The sequence below is a fragment of the Camellia sinensis genome, chromosome 6 (genome assembly GCF_055761805.1).
Source record: "Camellia sinensis isolate YWXY chromosome 6, ASM5576180v1, whole genome shotgun sequence".
Taxonomy (NCBI): domain Eukaryota; kingdom Viridiplantae; phylum Streptophyta; class Magnoliopsida; order Ericales; family Theaceae; genus Camellia; species Camellia sinensis.
Window position 1 is genome coordinate 44,508,295 of NC_138966.1, and position 26,777 is coordinate 44,535,071.

At 29.4% G+C, this 26,777-nt stretch overlaps 1 protein-coding gene across 1 annotated transcript in view; it reads left to right on the top strand.

Moving 5' to 3' along the window:
• The first annotated feature begins 6,608 nt into the window (after window positions 1-6,608).
• LOC114286638 (cytochrome P450 734A1) overlaps window positions 6,609-26,777 on the top strand; it is a 58,519-nt gene continuing 38,350 nt past the window's right edge. The window contains exons 1-2 of the mRNA XM_028229816.2: window positions 6,609-7,300; window positions 14,686-14,930. Of these exons, the coding sequence (XP_028085617.2) occupies window positions 6,806-7,300; window positions 14,686-14,930 (740 nt within the window). The 5' untranslated portion in view covers window positions 6,609-6,805. The remainder of the gene's footprint in view (window positions 7,301-14,685; window positions 14,931-26,777) is intronic.

The window sequence follows — 26,777 nt, forward strand, 5'->3', positions numbered from 1 at the left end:
GTAGCAGTTGTGGTGGTGGTGATGTGATGATAGTTATGAGGTGGTTTGATGATGTGATGTGGTGATGGTGATAGGATAGTGGTGACATAGACGGTGGTAGCATTGGGAATGATAGTGAATCTTCATCTACTAAGGCCTCTTTTGGGAAGACTAAAAAAGTCAAAAAGTCAGTTTTTAATCTATTTTCGGTCACATCATTCTCTTTATTTTTTTATATGTTTTTCAAAAAAAATTAAAAAGTCAACTTTTAACCATGATAAGTATCGTTAATTTCATAATATCATTTTAAGAGAATTAACCACGTTAAAAATTAAGTTGATCAGATATCGGTAGACATTTCAAAAATTCTAAAATAACCCCTGAGATATTAATTCGTAATCATATTTCAATTTTAACTAGTGAATACCAATCTTGATCAAACAATCAATAATAAATCAACACAAAAAATAATCCACTAAGAAGACAAAAAAATAAATGAATTACACATGAGTACTCTCAGATAGACAAAAAACAATCCACTAAGAGAAGAAATATAAAGAAATCACACGCCAAAGTCATAATTGGATTACCTATAATCCACTATCAAAAAATCATAATTGGATTACCTATAATTGCGATAAAAAAATCGCACGCCAAAGCCATAAAATAATCCACTAAGAAGACAAAAAAATAAATGAATTACAAATGAGTACTCTCAGATAGACAAAAAAATAAAAGATAAAGAGAAGAAAGATGAATGAAAGACACACAGACAGATAGACAAACAGACAGAGAAAGAAGAGTGATGAGTGAAAGAGAGAAAAATAAGAGTGGTGGTAGTTGAATGGCATTTGCAGTAGTGGTAAATGTGGTAGAAAAGATAGGTGGTGAGAGAGAGAGATGAGTGAGAGACGAATAGAGAAAAGAGATAGAGAGACAGAGAAAGAGACAGAGTGATGAGCGAGAAAGAGACAAAGTGGTCGCTAAAAGTGCATTTTTTTGTAGTTGATCGATAAATCGAAAGGGAGCTCAATAAATAAAGAAGACAGATAATTCAAAACTCTTTTCAAAACTTAGTTCAAATCAATTTTTTAAATATTTTAAATATTTAAATATTTTAAAAATATTTTAATTTTGTGAGAGACAGATAAAGAAGAGAGATAGAGAGAGAGAGAGAGACATAGATAGAGTGATGAGCGAGAGAGAGAGATAGACAACGTGGCTGCTAAAAGTGTATTTTCTTATGGTGGATTGATAAATCGAGAAGGAGCTCGATAAATAGAGAAGATGGGAGTAAGAAAGTGAGCAAGACGAACATAGTAAGAGAGAAATAGACAAATAGACAAGTAGATAGAGAGAGATAGAGAAGAGTGATGAGTGAGAGAGAAACAGGGAGAGAGAGATAGACAGAAAAAGAGATAGAGAGAGAAAGAGAGAGAGAGAGATGAAGAGATAGAAAAAGAGAGAGAAACAAAAGATGAGCGAGAGATAGACAAAAAGAGAGAGAAATAGAGCGAATATTTGCTGCTAATTTTTTTCGAGTCAATGAAAAATAGATCAGGCTTGTTAAATTAATATTTTTTAATTTTATTTATTGTTTATACTTTTTACTTTATTGGAGTTTTATGACTCAGTTTGTGAAAAAAAAAATTACAAAATTTAGAAATATTTACAAAGTATAAATTTAAAAATAAGTCATACAAATCTGATTTATTTACTCATAAGTCATGAGTGAATTATTTTTACACACTTAGCCCTCATTTTGATAATGAAATTTTTTAAAAACTTTTTAAATATATGTTTTGTGTCTGTAAAATGATTATTTCATTAGTACTGGTAATAATATTGAAAAATTTATTAACATGATAAATAATTGGGATATTTTGTCTTTTATTTGTGAATTTTGATTTATTCTTAATTTATTAGTGTTATTGAAATATGATGATGTAAAAAGTATAAATAGTTTAATTGTACTTTTTAAAAATAATAAATTTATTATTAAAAATTAAATTCATCAGACTAACCTGTAACTATGCCTTTAAATTTTTGCAATGTAAAACTATCGACAAACAGCCAATAACAAGTTGCCCATTTTAGCATACCTTTCGCGTGAGGGCCCAATTATTAAAAGATGTGTTCAACCATCAAATGAAAGCCGACTACTTCTTCCATCTAAAAATAATAATCTATTTTCAGAATTTAATTTCTTTTTATAATACAATTATTACATTTTAAAAATATTAATTTTTCAAAATTACCTTTTGATAGTATATTTTTTTAGACATATCAATTGTCATAATTGTACTTTTTATATTATTAATGGATTTAAAAAAAGGACAAAATAAGAAATTCATTTTATTTTAATAATTAATTTCTTAAAAAAATTAATATTTTGAGATAATTAAAAAAAATAAGATATTAATATTTTTGGATGGTGGGTGTACAACCTCTTAATAAAAATAAAAAAAAAATAAAAATAATTAATTTTCTTATTTTCATTCGGCTACCAAACAATTTAGTAGCCGAAAGTAGGTATACAGCGACTAAAATAAATTTTGTCGCCGAAACTTGATATTTGGCGACCAAAAGTTTGGTCGGGAAAGATTAAAAATTAATTTTTTAATTTTCATTCGGCTACCAAACAATTTAGTAGCCGAAAGTAGGTATACAGCGACTAAAAGAAATTTTGTCGCCGAAACTTGACATTTGGCGACCAAAAGTTTGGTCGGGAAAGATTAAAAATTAATTTTTTAATTTTCATTCAGCTACCAAACAATTTAGTAGCTAAAGGTACCTCTACGGCTACTAAATTTTTATTTAGTCGCCAATTGTCATATGTTTAGCTACTAGAAATTGTTTTAGTCGCCAATTGTAATATATTTAGCTACTAAATTTTTTTTAGTAGCCAATAATCAACATTCCCCTACTAAAAAAAAATTAGTAGTTAAAAAGTTGACTTTTGCCGACTAATATTATTTTTGGTAGCCAATTCCGTGACTTTTGGCGACTAAATTATTTTTGGTAGCTAAAAGTGGTCGGCAAAAATACTTTTTCTTGTAGTGTAACCCATCTTCTCAGACGGAGCCTTACGTTGTGTTTGATTAGGAGATTTGGAGAGGAATTTGGAAAGGGAAAGAGAAAAGGTGTGTGAAACTATGTGAAATATAGACATGTTTTTTTTCACATTTCACCTACCTTTTCCATTTCTCTTTCCAAATCTCTCAACCAAACACAGCATTAATAATTTCATCATGTCAACAATACTGATCACTTGCCCCAGTAAAATGCATGGGGCAGGGGACACGAATCAAGATCCTCTTCTTAAATGTCTCCTTCACTTTTATTTGCAGAGTTAGTGGACCTATTTTTTTTTTTTTTTCAATTTCAATAATCTGAACTATTCATATTTTAAGATTTATTGAGTATATCATACGTGTAAAAAATCGAATTGATCGGATATCAAAAAGTATGTGTTCGAAAAATTGTTTATTAAAATTTTTAAGAAAATAGTTTTTAGTTTGATAATTCGAACATGTAGTTTTTGATATCCGATTAGCTTAATTTTTTACAAATATGATATACTCAATAAATCTTAAAATGTAAACAGTTCAGATCATCGAAATTGAGCCCAAAAGGAAACCCATCTATGAGCCTCTTACTCTTTTTATAATTTTGTTTTATTCCTATTTTAGTTTCAATTAAGGGGTTACTAGTTATATAAACCTGGAGATTTCAGGTAGCCCAAGGAGAGGATAAGCATATAAAACTTATGGGGGTAGCGTCTCTCATATTTACATATCAATAGGAGAGAATTTAAGAGGCTCATGGAATGCAACACATGTTTTATTTTGATAATTCAAACTGTTTATATTTTAGGATTTCATATAAAAAATAAAGATAATCGGACAACGATAACTATATGTTTAAATCAAATTTGTATTATAAAATTTGAATGATTATTTTTGAAATTATATTTTTCATTTATTTATTTATTATTATTTTTTTAAATATGATTCATATGTATAGCTACTAGGCCTAGCCCTGAGATTTTTGATGCCCAAAGTCAATAATCAATTAATAAATATCATTATATTATTTGGGGCCCTTCACATTTTTTTTCATTCAACAAAAAATTTAGCATATATAGCAAAAGATTAATTCTTCTTGATGATATAGATTTGTATAAATACCAATATTATAATAGCAATTGAACAAAAGACAAGGCAAATATTTAATTAATTGAATAGAAAAAAAACATACCTATGTTGTGCAGCTACTTTGAATTCTTGAGAAATTCATTAGTGTTTTATTGTGCAGCTTCTCTTAAATTTTTGAAAAAATTGAATTAAGAGTTAGGATTGAGAATTAAATAAGGAGAGAGAATGTGCCCTTTTAATTTTGAATGGGCCTTTTAATTTTTTAATGGCCTTTTAATTTTTTAATGAGTCAATTTATTTTAAGTTAATTTGGACATTTTAAAATTTTTTTTGAACTTAAAACATACCTAATATATTACACTAAACTATAATAGGAGGGACTCATTTTTTGGGTCTATTTTGAGAGGCCCTAAGTCATGGCCCGGTGGGCCTATGCAAAAGGTCGACTCTAATAGCTACCGATATCAAATCATCTTAATTTTTTACATAAATATTATATTTAAAAAGCAAAAAAAAGGAATGATTCGAATCACACATTAATTTCAAAATGAATTTACCAAATCCAAACGCTCAGCCAAACCCAAATCTGATTTTAGTTAAAAAAATACACAGAAGGGACTAAAAGTTTTATAGAATTACTCATCACCAAAATGTGAGATTAGCATGTTCCCAACATGGAGATGGGATTCACAAACTAATTATTGGAGTGGTGTTATTTATTTATTTTTTTTGTCTTTTCAATTTCACTTAAAATAATACGATTCACTCCTCACACTCCTCTCTCAAAATTTGTAGCCTTCCTGATTGTACATCATTATTTTTAAATGTAATAAAATACAACACCACTAGTTTTTGAGAAGTAAACAAAAAGAAAGAAAGAACAAAAAAAAAAAAAAGGGACAGTTTTTAACTTTTTACGTAGGTCACATTATTTTTCATATTTTTTATTTATAAAAAGATAAAATAAATTAAAAAAGTTAAAAAGTCAATTTTTTATCAACTTTTCAAAACTTTACTTAGAGTTCGTTTAGAAATAAGCTGATTTTTTAGCTATTTTAACTTGGGACTAAAAAGTCTCATTTGGGAAGGACTTTTTGACTTTTTATGAGAAAAAAATATAATGATTATGGATTAAATATAATATTTTATCTTATTCAACTAAAAAACCTATTTTATTTTTTTATAACTAAGGTCTCGTTTGGCAAGTGCCTTTTTTAGCTAAAAAATCAAAAAGTTACTAAAAAAATCAAAAAACCAACAACCCATAGAAAAAAGTCAAAGATTCTATTTTCTCTTTACTTTTTGCACATCTTTTCGTAAAAAATCAAAAAGTTATTCTAAATATACTAATTTTTTTTACATCACATTTTAACTAAAAATTAAAAAATTACTAAAAAAGTATGTTCCCAAACGAGGCCGTAAATGTTTGAATAAACCTAAAAAAGATTAAAAAAAATCATTACCAAATTCAAAAAGTCCACACTATATAAAAAGAAATTTAACAGAAAACAACAACACTGCGTAAAACAACAACACTGGTCAGAGGTCAAAAATACTGAAATGCCCCTGTTTTTGTCCTTTCCTCGCAACCTATACAAAAAACATAAAAAATAAATAAATAGTTGATAACACATTATTGCATGCACAAGCAATAACATGCACGAGCAATAATGCATTAGACAACCGTGTCAATAGTGACGTGACGCACTGTCACTACGAAATAATTATGTAGGGCCAAACAGGTCATTTGCATATTTCTTATAATATTATAATACAATTTTTTTATAAAGAATTAAAAAAATTAATCTAAATATTCAACTTTTATTTTTCTAACTTTTTTAATTAAATAATTAAAAAACACACTTATATAAATAATCCAAACAACTTCTAAAATAGCTCAAAACTCAATCTAACCCATCTTCTTAGACGGAGCCTTACGTTGTGTTTGATTAGGAGATTTGGAGAAGAATTTGGAAAGAGAAAGAGAAAAGTGTGTGAAACTATGTGAAATATAGACATATTTTTTTCACATTTCACCTACCTTTTTCATTTCTCTTTCCAAATCACTCAACCAAACACAGCATTAATAATTTCATCATGTCAACAATACTGATCACTTGCCCCAGTAAAATGCATGGGGCAGGGGACACGAATCAAGATCCTCTTTTTAAATGTCTCCTTCACTTTTATTTGCAGAGTTAGTGGACCTATTTTTTTTTTTTTCAATTTCAATAATCTGAATTGCTCATATTTTAAGATTTATTGAGTATATCATACGTGTAAAAAATTGAATTAATCGGATATCAAAAAGTATGTGTTCGGAAAACTGTTTATTAAAATTTTAAAGAAAATAGTTTTTAGTTTGATAATTCGAACATGTAGTTTTTGATATTCGATTAGCTTAATTTTTACAAATATGTTATACTCAATAAATCTTAAAATGTAAACAGTTCAAATCATCGGAATTGAGCCCAAAAGGAAACCCACTAGCTCTACAAGTAGAGAGTAAAGGAGACAACTCAAGAAGAAGATCTTGATTCAGGGGACACATCCAAGATTTGTATTCCAATTCCTCTACTGCTATCCTTCCAAAACCACCTCTCTCTCTCTCTCTCTCTCTCTCTCTCTCTCTCTCACACACACACACACACACAGAGAGCTTCAAGTGTATGGCTATTCTACTTCTGATGAGGATGTTGCTACTCCTCATCTCAGTCCTCTTAATAAAATTCATACACTCAATCATATGGGTTCCATTGAAGTTTCAACGACACTTCAGGAAGCAAGGCATAGGGGGGCCTAGCTACCGTCCGATCCTCGGAAACTCGGCCGAGATCAGTCGGCGCATGATTGCCGAAGCCGAATCGAGGCCGATAACTTTCAACCATGACATTGTTCAGAGGGCGATTCCGGACTACTACAACTGGTCAAGGGTTTATGGGAAGACATTTCTGTACTGGTTTGGACCGAAGCCTCGGTTGGCTATAGCCGAACCAGAGATGATTAAGGAGGTGTTGCTGAATAAGAGTGGGTCCTTTGAGAAGCTTGAGTTCAACCCTTTGTCCAAGCTGCTCTTTGGACAAGGACTTCTTGGCTTGACCGGTGACACCTGGGCTGTTCATAGGAGGATTACAAGCCAGGCCTTCAACATGGAGAGAGTTAAGGTCATTCCTCATCTCTCTCTCTCTCTCTCTAATGAGTAATGTATGTTTTAATTCTAGTGATATTTGGGGGGTGTTTGGGAGGAAAAATTGGAGCTTATCGAGTTTATTAATGAGCTCAAGCGCGGTTCGATGAGTAAATGAGTTTGAGTTTGATTTGGCTCGGCTTAGTAGCATTTTTTAAAATATTATTTATATTATTTAATATATTAATAATATATTTATTATATAATTTAAATAAAAATAAATGAGTTAAACTTGATGAATTGATCTTATTCAAGTTCGAACTATAGTCGAGTCTGTTGCAACTTTTCACCTGTGAACAGTTCAATTTATGTTGTTTTTATTTACAGAAAGAAAAGAAAAAATAAAAGTGTAGATTCTCTCTACTAAAAAGTGAATTGAACGGTGTTCTTTGCACCAGTGAAGTCCATTATGATTCCAAATTAATGTTTCAAATAATTTATTTTTTAAATTACGATTTATAGATATTTGTGTAAAAAAAATCATATGGATATAGTTTAGAGATGTGATTGAGATCCCCTCCAATCACCACCCCACAACCCCACACATATGTGGCCTGTGATGATTGGAGGAGAAGGAAAAAAAGAAAAAGAAAAAAGAAAAACTGGCCAATCAAAAAGAGAGTGGGTCAAAGGGGATGGGGAAAAGGGGGTCTGGATCATTTTTCTATAGTTTATCTTTGTCTCCCAAAAAATATATAGTTTATTTTGTAAATACGACAATGCTACGTAGCTCAAATTTTGTGGCTCAAAAGTGGCTCAAATGGCCAAAACGACGTCGTTTTGAGTACAGAACAACATAAAAATGGCCAAAACGACGTCGTTTTGGCCATTTGAGCCACTTTTGAGCCACAAAATTTGAGCTACGAAACATTTTCCTTGTAAATAATATCGTAAATAAATGTTTTAAACTAATACAAGCACAGATATTATATGAGGTATTTATCAATTAATCCTATTAATTAAACTTATTTATTTACAAGTTCCATCACTATAAAAATAAGAGACTGATAAATTTATAGTTATAAATTTATTTATAAAAACAAAGAGATTGATAAATTTATCACTTGATAAATTTATTAATAGGACTTAATGGGTCTTAAGAGTAGGACCTATTGATAATTTTCTGATATTATATCGGCTTAATGTTTTTCATATATAATTTAAATATCGTGACATAAAAAAAGGTTCAAATTAGACCCGTAACGGTCCCACGATTATCCGATTGAAAAATATATATAGACAATTACTCTTAGAAAAACTCAAAAATTTTGCTTATAGATTGTGTATTATTAGTTTGTGATTTGAAATTGTGGGTTAAAATCCAACATTAAAGTTTAATATCTTTTTAGTGAGTCTATAAACCGTCTAAATTCTGGGCCCGTTTCTTGAAATTTTTTTTTTCTTGTTTCTCCTATTCATAACAATAACAACCAAAAAAAAAAAAAAAAAATTGCAATTATTTTTATTTTTTAAATATTTTATTTTTAATAAACATTTAAGACATTTTGAATTTTAGAGAATTGTTTTGAAAAAAAAAACTATTAATAAAAAATTATGAACGTTTTTAAGACTTTAGCCTATTTTGGCAACATGGTTTGTGGCCACTTTTTTTGGTTAGTAACAAAAGCTAAAAGTTGACTTTTTTGTCCTTTTTTTCATTTGGGAAGTTGGTTGTTAGCCAACAGTAAAATTACAATTTTACCCCTCATGGGTCAAAATGTATTGCATAGGTGAAGTTGTAAATATTTTAAATAAATGGGGGTAGTTTGGTCATTTTATTATGATTTGACATCATAAACAAACATTAATCAAAATAGTCAAAAAGTCACTTTTTACCAACTTCCCAAATCATTTGTCTAAAAAAGCCAAAAACTTGGTTAAAAGTCAAAAAGTCACTTTTTACCATCTTCCCAAAATAAGCTTAACGTTCCGTTTGATTAAAAAGAAAATTTAGTAGACAGTGAAAGTGAAAGAAAATGAAGTGAAAGAAAAGAAATAGAAAAGAAAATATATTTTCTTACAAACATTTGATTAAGATGAAAATTTTGTAAGAAAAAAATATAAAAACTTAAACAAATTGAGCCCAAGTGTTTGAGGTTTCCTTTTAGGGTAAATTACACTTTACCCTCTTATGTTTGTTCACTTTCTTACTTTGGCATTAAAGTTGATTTTTTTCCCACTTTAACTATTTATGTTTCAAATTTTTCTCAGTTTACTCATAAAGTTAATTTATGTTCAAAATTAGACAAAAAAAATGTCATAATAACTGTCACGTAATATAAAAAATGTACATATTATTATATTAGAGTTTAAGTTTATGTTAGAAATTTAAGTTATATATAATAAAATATTTTTGTATCACGTGACTTTTTATCTGTCATTTTTTGTGTAATTTTTAACAGAAATTAACTTCAAGACTGAATTGAGAAAAAAAAATTTGAATATGAAGGGCCAAAGTAAAAAAATAAAAAAATAAATTTTAAGAGTCAAAGTGGGAAAGTAGCTAAACATAAAAGGGGCAAAGTGTAATTTATCATTTTTATGACTTTTTTGTAAGATTATTTTCATTTTTAGTGAACTTTTTTTTAAAAAAAAAATTCAAAGAACTTCACACTTTTAGATCATACTCAACGAGACCAATAAACAAATTCAAAAATCTAAAATTTTTGAAAAAAAAAATTCAAAAAAGAAAAAAATTAGTAAACATTTTTTTTTACTTATTTTGGCTTTTCCATTTTTTTTTTTACTTTTTATATTTTTCCATACAGGATGGACCAAAAAAATAAAAAATTTAAATCACTAAAGACAAAAAAATTCAAAAATAAAAAATGTTACTTATTTTAGGTTATCTCAACAACTGCGACAACTTAGTTTTTTTAGTGGTTTCTTTTCTCTGTGGACTTTTTGTGTGGTGAAAAAAAGTTAGCTTGTTTAAAATAATTTTTTTAATTGAACAAATAGTTGTAAGAGAAAAGGCATTTGATTAATTTGTATAATTTGATATTATTATTTGCCAAAAAATCACAGACCAAATGAGGCCTTATTATTATTTGTTTTGTAAATACAAAGAAGAAAATAATAATAATAATAACCAACTAGGTTTCTCGTTGATGCTTTTCATCTAAAAAATAAGGGTAAATCTTGACCTTATGTTTGGTTATTTTCTCATTTTGGATTATGAATTTTTGTTTTTTTTTTTTGTTTTTTTTTCTACTACTTTGATCATTCATGTTTCAAAAATTTTTCAATTTGTTTCTAAAACTAACTTTTATACAAAATTATACAAACATGTTACATTAATTGCCACATGACATAAAAACAATATTATTATATCAGGGTTATGAGTTATAAATAATAAAATATTTCTATGTTACATAATTGTCAATGTGTCATGTTTTTTATAATTTATAACATAAGTTAGTTTTAGAGTAAATTGAAAAAAACTTGAAACATAAAAGGCCAAAGTGGTGCCAAAAAAAACTTTGGACTAAAGTAAAAAAATGATCAAACATAAAAAGGACAAAGTGTAATTTATCCAAAAAAATAATTCTAAAATGCGCTTTTGTGTGTGAGGATATTATGGCAGAAAAAAAAAAGAATACACTACCATTCGAGTCGGTATAGCTCTGTAAAATTTTTAAAAAATAGAATTAAAAATATTCTAAACAAAAAATGAGAATTCAATTTCTATTTCAAATTTCTTTATTTTAGAGAGAATCCTTGGTAACAAGACAATTTTATTTGTATAAGAATAATTTTGATGTATCATTCATTTACCAGTGACCTTAAGCTCTTTATATATATATATATATATATATAATTTTAGTCTTCTACCGACTGACCAAATATATATGTGCATATAGTGACTGCCATTTTTCTAGTTTAGTTAGAAGACAATAAAAGGAATCTAGAAAATGAAAGTTAAAAAAAAAATAATAATAATAATAAAAATAACTAGAAGCAAGATGGGATGAACTTGAGAGGTAGGCCTGGCTAAACATTTTGCAAAAATATTTTGCCACTAGTCCAATGCAATTCTAATGCAAATTTAACATGTCACGCCCCGGATTTACAAGATCCCGCACACATGAGTAAATCACTTAACGATAAACGATCACTAACAACTCTCATGCAGATGTATGTAATTTAAGCACACAGTACATGTGTTATTTTAATTTTATACATTCGTAGATACAACATCTATGCCAAATGGATGCGTTGTAACAAGAACATACAAAGATATTATAAATCAAATTAAAATACTCAAAGGCTTACATCATATACAATGGGTGTAACCCTTAAAAGAATGGCACACGGCTAACAAATACATATATGGCTCTTGGCTGACAAATAAAGAAACCACTTTGTACGATTCTAAACACAACTTCAATGTCTTAGTCCACATCTGCATAAGTATACCTGAAAAAAATTTCAGCCACGTAGGGTGAGCATAAAACCCAATAGGAAATATTTCAAAAACTAAATATGCTCTACCAGTGTAAATGATCATAAATGCAATACATACATATATAATATGCTCAATGCATTCTCAAATCCATTTTGTTTCTCAATAAAACCCTTTTTTTTCAGTCTTTCAAACCTTTCGTTTATTTAAAACATTTTTTGAATTCAATACATTAGTTTGATATAAAAATCCATTTCCACAAGTCAATCCAGGTATCTCAATACCAACTGCTAATTTCATTGCCAATTCTAATACGAATACATCGTTAACTAACAGCAAATAAATTGCTAAAACTATTTAAAATCATTTCTTTCCGAAACCAAAATGATAATAAATAAAATGGATAAATCTCCTAAACCAATACAACCTTTTACGAAATTTTTTTAATTGGTCTTTTAGTCTTTTAATGGGTCAATTTATTTTAAGTTAATTTGGGCCTTTTAAATTTTTTTTTTTTTTGAATTTAAAACATACCTAATATATTACACTAAATTATAATAGAAGGAACTCATTTTTTGGGTCTATTTTGAAATGCCCTAAGTCATAGCCTGGTGGGCCTATGTCCAAGGTCGGTCCTAATAGCTACCAATATCAAATCATCTTGATTTTTTACATAAATATTTTATTTAAAGAGCAAAAAAAAAGTAATGATTCGAATCACACAAATTAATTTCAAAATGAATTTATCAAATCCAAACGCTCAGCCAAACCCAAATCTGATTTAGTTAAAAAATACACATAAGGGACTAAAAGTTTTATAGAATTACTAATCTCCAAAATGTGAGATTAGCATATTCCCAATATGGAGGTGGGATTCACAAACTAATTACAACAATGATTGAGACCCCTATTTTTTAGAGACCCCCACAACCCCTTTTGGATCTCCACCATTGATGGTGTGGGCCCTGCACATACATGAGTAGGTCCCATACATACATCGATGGTGGAGATTCAAAAAGGATTGTATGGGTCTTCAAAAAATAGAGATCTCAAACATCAATGGTGGAGATTCAAATAGGATTGTGAGATCTCCACCATTTAGAGTGGTGTTATTTTATTTTATTTTTTTTGTAATTTCAATTTCACCTTTCAATTTCACTTAAAATGATACGATTCACTCCTCACACTCCTCTCTCTCACATTTTTAGCCTTCTTGATTGTACATCATTATTTTTAGGATAAATTACACTGACACTCCTTGAGGTTTATGTTTATTACAGTTCCCTTCTCATCTTTTGGAAATTACATCTCCCCCCTCTGAGGTTTAAAGTTTCATTACAGATTCCCCCCTCAACCCTTTCAATTTTTTTAAATACCAATTTTACCCTCATTGGGTAAATTACATTGACACCCCTCACATTTTAGAAATTACAATGCCCTCCCTAAGGTTTAAAATAATATTACCAATTGCCCCCTTGGTTAGTATTAGTTGGAAAAAAAATTCATTGAAAAAAAAATTAATTGGAAAAAAATTAATTGAAAAAAAAATTTGTTAGTAAAATTTAAATTTTTTTTTTAAAAACCAACGTAAACTTATTTTTTGAATTTACGTTTTTTCCTCAAATTTATAAACTGAGACAACCATTTATAAACCAAAAAAATTATCAAACAAGTTTTTATGACAGTTTTTAAATTTTTTGTAAATATAAATTGAAAACTGAAAACGAAATGGTTACCAAGTAGGTTTCAGATGGTAAAAATGTCGTAAAATTAACAAATAATTAAATTAGTTACCAACATAAGAAATGATTTATCAAAATATTCTTAGGTTATGTATGGTTTGATTTTTAGAAATTTTTAAAAAAAATTAAAAATTAATTTGGTTAAGAAATGAAAAAATAATAAAATAATTTTCATTTCGTTTAAAAAATATTTTTTTATTTTTTATTTCTTAACCAAATTAATTTTTAATTTTTTTAAAAAAAATTCTAAAAATCAAACCATACATAGCCTAAGAATCTTTTCATAAGTCATTTTTTACGTTGGTAACTTATTTAATTATTTGTTAATTTTACGATATTTTTACCATTTGAGACCCTGTTTGGTAACCATTTTGTTTTCAGTTTTCAATTTATATTTACAAAAATTTAAAAAACTGTCATAAAAACTTGTTTGATAATTTTTTTGGTTTATAAATGGTTGTCTCAGTTTGTAAACTTGAGGAAAAACCGTAAATTCAAAAAATGAGTTTACGTTAGTTTTTAAACAAAAATTTACAAATTTTTCTAACAAAATTATTTTTTCAATTAATTTTTTCCAATTAATATTCCTTTTTCAATGAATTCTTTTTTCAACTAATACTAACCGAGGGGGCAATTGGTAATATTACTTTAAACCTTAGGGAGGGGATTGTAAGCTTTACAAAAGTGGTTTAGGAGATTTCCGTAAGTAAGCTTGTGTCAAAATTAAAGCCTTGGAAGTAAGCTTTCCAATAGTTCTAGCCTCACATCAAGATTCTTTTTCAATGAATTTTTTTTTTTCAACTAATACTAACCGAGGGGGCAATTGGTAATATTACTTTAAACCTTAGGGAGGGGATTGTAAGCTTTCCAAAAGTGGTTTAGGAGATTTCCGTAAGTAAGCTTGTGTCAAAATTAAAGCCTTGGAAGTAAGCTTTCCAATAGTTCTAGCCTCACATCAAGATTCAAAGTATGGAGAGAGAAAATGATAAAAGAATGAAGACTACTCAATGACAATTATTCGAATTTGGAGTTTTTGATTCAATCTCACCCGACTACTATGGTAACACTTCAACCAAGGCTCAAATATCAACTAAAAATGTCTAAAATCAAGATAATCAAAGAGTCAAATATAATTCCATTATAACAGGAAGTACAGAGTGCTACATAACATGAGCTCTGTGATCAATATTATTAATTTGATACTGTTTATGATAGGGTTGGGTGTCGGAAATTGTGGCTAGTACCATAAATATGCTCCAAAAGTGGGAGGAAGAAAGAGGATGTAGGGATGAATTCGAGTTAGAGGTGCACAAACAAATTCATAACCTTTCTGCAGACATCTTATCTCGAACGGCTTTTGGGAGCAGTTTTGAAGAGGGCAAGCACATTTTTGAATTACAAGAACGCCAAACAAGTCTAGTGTTAGAGGCTGTAAGGAGTGTCTACATTCCTGGATTCAGGTGACTATGAAGTTGAAACCTTTAATTACTTATCTCCTTGTTATTACAATTGCCATCAACTTTATTGTTTTGCTATCATAGTTGTTTCACCTAAATTCAGGTTAATCTTCATTATTTTTAAAAGGATTAATTACATACAAGTCCTGTTTGTGAAGCCTTTGCTAGGCTAAGTCTCACGTACTTAACCCGTAAGGGTAGTTTAGTTGGTTGAGGGCAAGGGACCAGGGACTTAGGAATATGCTCCTCACTAGGTCTCAGGTTCGAATCCCACCCCCAGTTGGCTACTGGCGGGCCACTTCGTCTTTGCCTAGTCGATCAGCTTAGGACCCGAGATTAGTCAAGGTGCAACACTTCGAAAAGATACTGGTTCGAACACTTGGTTATAAAAAAATTAAAAAAAAGTCTCACGTATTTTTTTTACCCATGCAGTCCTAATTTTTCAACACTGTATACACTACTAGAAAAAGTACTTTTTGCGACTATCACAAACTGTCGCAAATAATAAAAATACAGTCGCAAAAGTCCTTTTGCGACGGCCCGTGCGACTGCAAATGAGAGACAAAAATGTGGGGGTGGCAAATACTTTTTTGCGACGGCAAAGCAGCAGTGGCAAAGCAACAGTCGCAAATTATTTGCGACCACTTAAACTACTTATGGAAACTGTTATTTTGTCGTCGCAAAAAATAAAGAAAAATTTCTAACAGGTTTTTTGGCGACCATTTTGTTACCGTCGCAAATAGTTTTCAATGACATTTATAAATAGTACAATAATAGCTTGTTAGCAATGAATTTTTAATTGTCGCAAATAATTTTTTATTATAAACATCGTACATCATTTCTTTCAGGTATAAGCACCTAACAAAATTCTTTAAAAAATCTAAATAATATAACCAGATTTACATAATATGTATTTCATAAGTCATGATACAAGCACATGCCTCTACAAACTCATGTAACTAGATTTACATAATATGCCTTTCATATATGAGAATATTAAGTTTATAACTTGCATTCGGGCCATAGGTACAGCTATGTTTAAACCTTCTTCGGCATTGTCTAGTTGTTTTGTCCTTGAATTTTGATGCAATGTAGGTGAACTGCAAACATACATTTCAATAAAAACCATCAATTTCATTCGTCAACATTGACCTCTAATCAATCAATACGACAAAAATGAAAATTGATTAGAAAATCTATACTTTTCGATTCCATGAATTAGGTTGAGAATCTTGACACTTACCGAAACTGGGGTGACAAGCAGTTCAATTAGGGAAATTGAAGCATCAACCTTCTCATATGTGTCAGCAGATATATGAACGTATAACTCTGCATAAGCAATAAGAGCTTCATTTCCATCTGATGGTGTAATTTCACCATGGGTATTAATAAGGAAAAGGATGGAAAGTGGTTAATCGAGCTTGGTGAACATTAGGTTGTACCATTATGCAAATCATATGAACAACAGAGTAAACAATTCAGGGTAGATATTTCAGATGTAAGACATACGAAAAGAGAAAAAATATTTAAACGAATATGAGGAAGGGGGGTTGTTAAATGAAGTAGAGGTTTATGTCTGACTATCAAAACAGTGTAAATATTTTTTTTTAAAACAATTACCTTCTCTCCTGTATCTGCTTTGGTACCATAAACTTGAACTTTAGCTCCTGTTTCCTCATTTGAACATTTAAATGAAAGTTAATGAAAAAACTGACAGCATTCAACATAAAATTTCTATTTAGCATACATCAGCCATAGATTAAATCAAAAATCTAAAACAACACAGCATTGAGGCATAATGTCATCATATAAAAATTACCTTCTACAACCATTTTTTAGTATCACTTGCAGAGCCACATATTAGACGAATAAAATTGTACCCTGGATATTCACTGATTTGTAGAGGTAATACACCAATTTTTTTCAAAAGGAACAAAAAGTTCATTTGTTCCACCAAACACTAATCTAGATATCATAATACATCTCAATGGTCTCAACTTAATAGACTATCTCCAATATATTTAGGACTAGTCACCTGAGGAGTACAGATTTGATTTTAGAATCAATATAGCATACATACAAATTTAAGAGAGATCCATAGAAATGTTTATATGAGGAGTAATTTAAAATCCATGCCAACAAAAAGTCTAGTTGCACATCTCCCCTTCCCACTTTCTTCAAATCCTTGGATCTTCCAATCTAATTTCAATACCCAATCCTCCAATGTAATAATACATTGTTTACCTGTGTATCACAAAAATATATTATATGGAATTCAAATTATGCATTTCCTTAAAACGCAACTATATGAATTGCTAAAGCTATAGTAAACACTCAAAAGAATTGCTAAAGTTATTGGGAGAATATCACAAAAGTGAAGAGAAAGAAAAATAATTTCAACGTGATGGAAATACAAATGATTCATGGATTAGATTGTGTAAGTATCATTTTGAAATTATTTTTTCTACCCTCCAATTTTTTGATGTTCTCCCAAAGTTATTCTAGCCATAGGGTGGTTGTACAAGAAATGCTGAAGTTATGTTTGGCTATTACCTACTGTCAAATCATTACATGTAAAATAACTATAATAATAAAAAAAACTGACTAATAAAACTCTTCGAGAGTCTAGCTAGTCATGTTGCAAAGATTATAATCCCATAAAATTTATCAGACTTGAAAATGCTAATCAAGGCTGACCCTATTCCATTGATTTTCATAAAATCAAGCACACCAGAGATTTTCCCAAAGTAGTAAATATGTATGAAAATGTTACTCATTGTCCTAATTAGACTTGAGATTATAGAATAATAAATACATATAGGTGGTACTGATAAAAACTAAATGAATTCGCTACTTTTTAAGGTGCATATATCAGAACTATTGGGCCATAAATGTTCTTCCATGCTGGATGAGGGAAGAGAAATAGGGTTACCTCTAATGTGATCAATAAGAGGAACAATCTTTAGGAAGAGGTCAGATAAAAGGCTTTTAGGAGAGCCATGATTTTAAACAATCTATATCCTGCATAGAGATTAACATGTTGCAAAGCCAACCTGTCTATCCAATCTACATCCTGCAAATTCTGATTTATGTTATAATGCCATCTAACCACATGATTTTTTGCATTTTTCCATAGCAACATTCCAATATTTAAAACATATATACATGTAGAAATAGAAGAAAGAGAGAAGAAATACATATAGTGGGTCTCTCATCATTTATATTGCTAAATATATTTAAATCATTAGTTTAGTTTTTCCAAGAGAAAGAAATACAGTATGATAATTTCAAGCTATAATTGAGAATACATATTCACACACACCCCGTTGAGAATTAATGAAAAGCCGTAAAGCCGTACCTAAGAGCTCACTTCTTGTGTAGCTTCATCATGGACCTTAGAATGCGATTTGCCAGATTCAGCAGACTTCGATTCTCCATTGTCATTCTAATAAGCACAAAACTTAGTGAAACTTAATAGCATTCAAGAAGTGAAATGAAGTAACAAGCTGGACAACGATGGTATAAAATGATGATAGAAGTATTACAGCTCTAATTTCTAATTGTTTGACGAAATACATAAAAATAATCTGTGGCCAACGAAAGTCTAATAACATCCACTATAATAGTCTCACTTTATGGTCAAATAAGATGTCAACCAATTAAATTTAATACAAATTGACACATCTACATGGAGGCGTGACGACTAAACAAATTTCATTTCGTTGTCATAATTATTAGCCCTATTAGAACAGCAGAATGAAGAATCATGAATGAAATCTCATTAGGAGGAACAAGATGTCATTATACATAGGTGCCATGTTCAAGTGTTCAAACAAGACAAAAGTTCTGCCCTATAGGAGAAAGGCATTCTTTGCATATGAAAGTTCAAACAAAGCATTGCCACAAACATATGATATAAATCATCATTTGCTTCTATATAATTAATATAAAAAAAAAACCAAAAGGTATCCAAAAATAATCTGCAACATGAAAAAGAGCATGATAAACATCTTATGATCCCCAGTCTGATCAGGTGTATAATCCCATTCTCCTCTGCCAATAAAATCACACTAAAAATAATAGAACCTTAAATATGTTCAAAACACAAATAAAAGACCCTAATTAGATATCCAAAACACAAAACAACACACTAATTCAACATAAACAATAAACAATTCAAGATAATCAAACACATAGAGGCCTAATTTATACTAAATTGAAGAAAAGAAACAAAAATGGAATGGCCAAAATTAAATTGAAGGATACAAGCATTAATGAAATAAATGAACATAAAATTAAATTAAAATTATAAATTAGACTGCGTAAAAAATTACAAATTCACATTTTTGGGAGAAGCAAAGGGAGCCTTTGTTTGTATCTGTTTCTGTATCTATATCAGTGAGTCTGAAATTTTTTAAGAAAGATAAGATTAAGAAGGAAAATGAGAAAGAGAGATGATGATGATCCTATTATTACCTCTGATGAAGGATTGAGCAGTGTGAACTCTCATCAAAGACCTCGTGCAAAACGAATGAGAGAAAAATCCACGAAACATCAATCAACAAACCCTAACTCACTCTTCTATTACTTCATCTTCTATCAATTTGTAACACACTCAAAAATCTCCAAAGTCATCTACTTAAAATCAACAGTGATTCAATACTTAATTCACACACACATATATACACATTTCGAGAGTATAGATTTGAAGCAAAATTGCAAACCAGAGAGACATGAGATTGTCAGAGTCGAAGAGTTCAAGATCTTGAGGAAGTTGAGGACGGCTACTTCGATTCTTTCTTAGACCTCAATAGAATAAGTTCAATTTCAATTTTGAAATTCACATATACATAATTGAAAAATCTAAAAATTCCCTAGATATTGATTTGTGATTATGTATCAATTTTAAACAGTAAATAATAATCCCAATCAAACAATCAAGACAAATCGACACAACGATTTTACTTGGAAAAACCACAATTGGAGCACCTCCAATTGTTATAAAAAAAATCACGAGAAAAAGTCACAAAACAATCTACTAAGAAGACGTAAAAGAATTACACAAGTGTACTCTCACTTACCTAGCGAATCCACGCCCGAATCGAACCGACCCTTATGTGCGTCTTCCACCACAGTCTTCACCTCGGAATTGTCTTGTACAACGTTGAATCCATAACGCCGATGTCGAATCCATGACGATAAGCTACTCCAGAATCCACCAAAACTTCAAGCCCAAATTTCCCAGAATTTGCCGACGAACAACTCTCTCTTTTGTATTGAATAAATAAAACAAACAAACCCTTTGATATGATCTCCTCAATTCGTAATTAATCTCTCACAGATATCAAAGGAAAACAAGCAAAGAAGCTCCAGATAAAAATCCTAATACCCAAGAACAAGATTTGGAAGTTGTACCCTAAAATCGGACTAAAACACATATTTATAGAAAACAGATCCGCGATCTTCGCTCGAGTGCAGAAATGGCAGCTCGAGCCGAAAAAAAACAACTCTCAGTACTTTTGCAGGTGAGTGAAACTTCTGAAAGGTCGCGATCTTTGTTCGAGCGCAAGAATGGCCCCTTGAGCGGATAAACAATTTTGACTGCAATTTTGCCTTTTGCTTCGACGGCGCTACCCCTCGACCCTACCTGGGTGTTGTCCCCTAGATCCCCGCGAGCTGATCAGTTAGCTTGATCCCCGACATAGTCAGCGAAGTGGCAAACATGATAGGATTAAGCTCACAAACTCCTCTACATAGGCACAATTTGGGTTGGACTCACATCTAAAACTCATAACCTCACTGAAATAAAAGACCGAATAAAATTATAACTGAAATAAGTTTTGTCAAACGGGATTACCAAGAATAAAAACCTGACAATAATATATGAGGTACATATACAGGAGAGAAAATCAAATTCATAAATATTTCGGATCTACTCCTGTTGCTTCTCCAAAGGCTAACCTTACAATTCAAATCATAATCAATTAACATCACAAAGATTATGAAACATGCAGGGAACTTTGAAAATCTTTAATCATAGAGAAAATCAAATTCAAATCTAACTTGTAATGAAAAGCACTATATAGATTGAAATTGTAATCAACATATACAAATTATAATGAAATCAAAACATACATTCATGTTGTATACTGTATTGAAATCAGAAAGTTCAGTAGAACGGACACTATAATTGATTCTTTGCAAATTATACTCGAATTAGAAGAAGAATGAAAGAGAGAAGGGGAAAACCTTGCCCAAATCCACTGCTCTCAGAGAATCTCTCAATAAAACACAATCTAAAGGAATTCAATTGCAATCCACAGCAACAACTATAGGTATATCAACGAAATTAATCAAAGGTCCACAATTCTATATATATCACCATTGACCTATATATGAAGCAATTTTTGCATGTGTTGATGCTCAGAAATCACAATAAAATTATCAAGAATTGAAATATAAATATGGCCTAAATGAACAACAATTGAAATATAAGAAGTAGATAAAAAGAGAAAAAGAGAGTGCGAACAGAGCGATTCTCTTCTGGAAATTGAAACTACATGAAATGAAATATTGAAAAACAAAAATCATGTACCTTTGAAGAAATTGCGAAGAGCAGAATTCCAAATGATATTGAAGGTATCGATCATAAGAAGAAATCGCAAAGAACATAAATTGAAGAACAAAAATCGCGAAGGACAGATGAATGTATCGATCCAAACCCTAGCAAATATATATAAAGAGAGAGTTTGCGAGAAAGAGAGAGATAGAGAGAGAAAGAGAGAGAGGGATTGAGAGAGAGAGATATTGACAGATCGAGAGAGAGAGTGATTCATACTGGTGTTTGGGCGAGCAATAGAAAGAGAGCGATGTTGAGAGTTTGAGCAAGGCTGACTAGAGCAAATATAAATAAAAGAAAATAAGAGAAATAAAGTGCACACATAAACTAGACTTGGAAAATAGTATTTTTTTGCTACGGTTAAATAGAAAGTTGCAAAAAAATTGACACAAAAAGCCAATTTTCTAGTAGTGATAATTGGTAGACTCTTTTACCTTTTTAAGCAAGTTTTGTTGTCCACGCCTCCTCTTGTGGATGTGTGCATGGTTGACACATGTGTCAAGCATATTTTTTTTAATATATATTTTTACTTTTAAAATATTATAATTTCTATTTTATACATTCATTTTTTAAAATTTATAATTTTTGAATCCACCTTACCGAAATTTAAAAAAAGGAAAAAAAGATCAATATTAAATATAAAAAATAAATAGTAAGTTTTTTGGTAAAGCAACTATATGGAGTACTGAAAATTACTAAGAAATTTCAACTTGTGAAAGTGTGAAATTTTGTACAAATTGAAAATTTTGTCATTTCTATTCAATTTTTTTGTAGAATTTTTTAGTTTGCTCTAGTGTGTTAAGAGAGAGAGAAATCGTGAAATTTGTAATTTTTTATTTGAATAAAATTGATTCATTTCTCAATTTCATTCCATCATAATGAATTATAATCATTACTACTTTTAGATATAACCAAACATCATAATAATAGGATGTAAACAACTTTAAGTTAATAATTTGTTAGTCTCACCTCATAATCAACTACCGTAATAGTTCTAGCTAATACCAATTTCAATAATAATGATGCCACATTTATCATATTTTTATACCATTATTATACATAAGGGTAACTTCCACTGGCACCCGTTGAGATTTATATTTATTACAGTTTTCCCTTCATCTTTTGGAAATTACATCTTTCTCCCTGAAGTTTAAAGTTTCATTACAGATTCCCCCCTCAGTAATTTAATTTTTTTAAATACCAATTTTGCCCTCACTGGGTAAATTACATTGACACCCCTCACATTTTAGAAATTACAATCCCCTCCCTAAGGTTTAAAGTAGTATTACCAATTGCCCCCTTAGTTAGTATTAGCTGGAAAAAAGATTCACTAAAAAAAAAATATTAATTGGAAAAGAAATTATTTGAAAAAAAAATTTTGTTTGTAAAATTTTTAAATTTCTGTTTAAAAATCAATGTAAACTCATTTTTTGAATTTACGTTTTTTACTCAAATTTACAAACTGAGACAACCATTTATAAACCAAAAAAATTATCAAACAAGTTTTTATGACAATTTTTAAAATTTTTGTAAATATAAATTGAAAATTGAAAATTGAAAACGAAATGGTTACCAAATAGGTTTCAGATGGTAAAAATGTCGTAAAATTAACAAATAATTAAATAAGTTACCAACGTAAGAAATGACTTATCAAAAGATTCTTAGGCTATGCATGGTTTGATTTTTAGAAAATAAAAAATTAATTTGGTTAAGAAATAAAAAAATAATTATCATTTTTATATAATATTTATCTTTTGAGTGGCTAGAAATAATTTTTTACAAATTAAATTGAAACAGCCATACGTATGTATATAACTTGCCCAAAAGTTAAAATCATAATTATTTTTTATCCTTAAATGATAATTATTTTTTGTTTTTTATTTCTTAACTAAATTAATTTTTATTTTTTTAAATTTTTTTTCTAAAAATCAAACCATACATTGCTTAAGAATCTTTTGATAGGTCATTTTTTACGTTGATAACTTATTTAATTATTTGATAATTTTACGATATTTTTATCATCTGAGACCTGTTTGGTAGCTATTTCGTTTTTAGTTTTCAATTTATAATTACAAAAATTTTAAAAACTGTCATAAAAACTTGTTTGATACTTTTTTTGGTTTATAAATTGTTGTCTCAGTTTGTAAATTTGAGGAAAAAACATAAATTCAAAAAATGAATTTACGTTGGTTTTTAAAAAGAAATTTTAAAATTTTACTAACAAAAATTTTTTTCAATTAATTTTTTTTTTCAAATAATTTTTTTTCCAATTAATTTTTTTTTTCAATGAATTTTTTTTTCCCAATTAATACTAATTGAGGGGGCCAATTGGTAATGCTATTTTAAACCTTAGGGAGGGGATTGTAATTTCTAAAGTGTGAGGGGTGTCAATATTATTTACCTAGTGAGGGAAAAATTTAAAAAAAAATTAAATTGCTGAGGTAGGAAATCTGTAATGAAACTTCAAACCTCAGAAAGGGAGATGTAATTTCTAAAAGGTGATGGGAGAACTGTAATAAATATAAATCTCAAGGGGTGTCAGTATAATTTACCCTATACATAATATTAGTGTAATGACTCCCACTACCAATGGATTCATTTGGCATGTGAGGTTGGGGTTAAAATAGTCACACAAAAAATATACTAAAAAGTTAATAAGATAAAATGTTACATGTAAAGTATACTTATTTCATTTTTTTCTCTTATATAAATCTAAAAATCTAAAAAGTTCATCACAAACGAAATTTTTTAACCCAAATTAAAATAGTTAACAAATTAAAAATTTAAAATGTCAACTCACTTCCCAAACAAAACGATGTATATATATGTTCAATACAATGTTTATATTTTTACGTTACCAATAACTGCGATAGCAGTGATGAAAGTCTGAGACACACCTCCTGTTAATGAAAAGTTGGTTCTATTCAAACAAGTATGCAAAATTTATGGGCGACGAATTTAGTCAATAACAACCGTATATATACATACATATACACACCACATAAAAACTGACACTGATAACACATATGGGTGGAAATTGTGCCGTGTTGCTTTTGTGTCGTATTATATTGGGTTTGTATTTAAATTAATTCAGCATTAATACAATCTATTTAATTAAATGTGTCAATTATTTTGATACTAACCTAACATACTTATAATCATGTTAACCCTTACACGAAACACAATACGATGAATAAGTTTATATGTTTTAGATTATAAGCAAATTGTACTGCTTATTTAAAAATAAAAAAAAATGAAAAAAAAAGTTTATTTCACATCACATGCATAAAAATAATTTTTTTAAATATTGACATACAATAATAATATATATGTCAATATATATGAAAATAATTAAAAATATACGTCGTTAATACATTACACATCCAATCTAAACTATTATTACTCATTAATATTTAAATGTCCAATAAAATTTTAATACAAAACAAGCTTCATCCAATACCAAACTAATATTAATAATAATGTTACAGCTATAGCACATTCAAAATAACATTTTTGTGATTCTTTTATATTAACTTTTGCTACAAAAATACTACTGTCACACATTCAAAAACTCTCTTATCTACCAATCTTGACTTCTGTTGATTTATCAATAATTTAGGATTGTACTTCATTAGGTATATATGATAGAAAACTTTGCGGAACATAAACTAAAAACTATTAAGAATTCAATTCTATACATGAAAACTATATGAATTTCTACTATACAACTTAAGTAAATACATACCATGATCCATGATAGTATGAAATCCTCTTGCAAGAAAGATAAACCTTGAATGGAAGACATTGATCTTTAAGTTCTTGACTTGTTTAAGATCTTCAAACCACTTCTCTCTCTCTAGGCGATGGGAGCCTTCTTGTGATGACAACTTGAGTTTTTGATGGAGAGTGTGCTTTGGGACCTTACACTATTTATATTAGTATTCTTCCCATCAAAGAATCCATTTATTCAATGAACTTCATTAAATAGATTAATGTATCTTATACATTCATGATACATGATGCATCTTCTATATTAATGAATTCATTAGATAGATTAATGTATCTTACATATTCATAATAGATACATAATGCATCTCTAAGATTCATTCATAATGAATCCATCGTATTCAATGCATTAACATTAGTCTTCTATACATTGTATATATAGGTGCATTCATCAATAATTAGTCACCATCTAATTGATGTACATGTATTTTACTTAATGAGATGAATCTAATATAATCATGCATAAGCCACATTAAGCCATATTTAGGAAAAATTCTTACAATCTCCCACTTGGCTTGCATGATTATATTACGTCACTAGATTATCATAATATGGCCAACGTTCTCCCACTAGAAGATTGCACCATCACCATTAGATTATGTTCAATGAAATTATTAGCACCAAATCATTGTAGTCAGTGATTTACACATTGATCAGGACTGTACAATGGTTATAGTGTTAATATTTTCTATCAACATGAATAAGTGAATCTTAAAACACAGAGATGACATTAGCAACATAATGATGATTAATGCTAATTCATCTATAACGGTCCCGTTGTTTACATCTTCTTCTAAATTGTGTACAAGTATGAAGAATGAAAACAACAAACATAATCATTACTAACAGAAGATGATTATAACATAACATTTATCACAAACATAATACACTCATTTCAAGTCTGAACATGATAAACTTTCTACTAAGCCCATGTGTGCAATATGTTCTTGAAAGAGCTTAGGTGTGAGACCTTTAGTTAAATGATCTGCTAACATGAGTATAGTACCAATATGAGAGATGGAAATAGTCTGATTCAGAACCTTTTCTTTAACAACTAGATACTTGATATCAATATGCATTGATCCACCTGAAGTTTTTTTATTATTGGAGAACCGCACAGCAGCATCATTATCACAGTAAATCTATAAGGGCTTCAAAATTGAATCGACAAGTTGTAATCCAGCTATGAAATTCTTTAGCCATACTGCATGACATGTAGCTTCATAACATGCTATGAACTCTGCCTCCATAGTGGAAGAAGCTATCAGAGTCTGCTTATGACTCTTCCATGAAATGGGTCCATTAGCAAGCATAAAAATGTACCCAGAAGTGAACTTTCGAGTGTCTTTACATCTAGCATAATCAGCATTTGAATAACCAACCACTTCAAGGCTATCTGTTCTTTGATAAGTGAGCATGTAATCCTTAGTGCCTTGTAAATATCG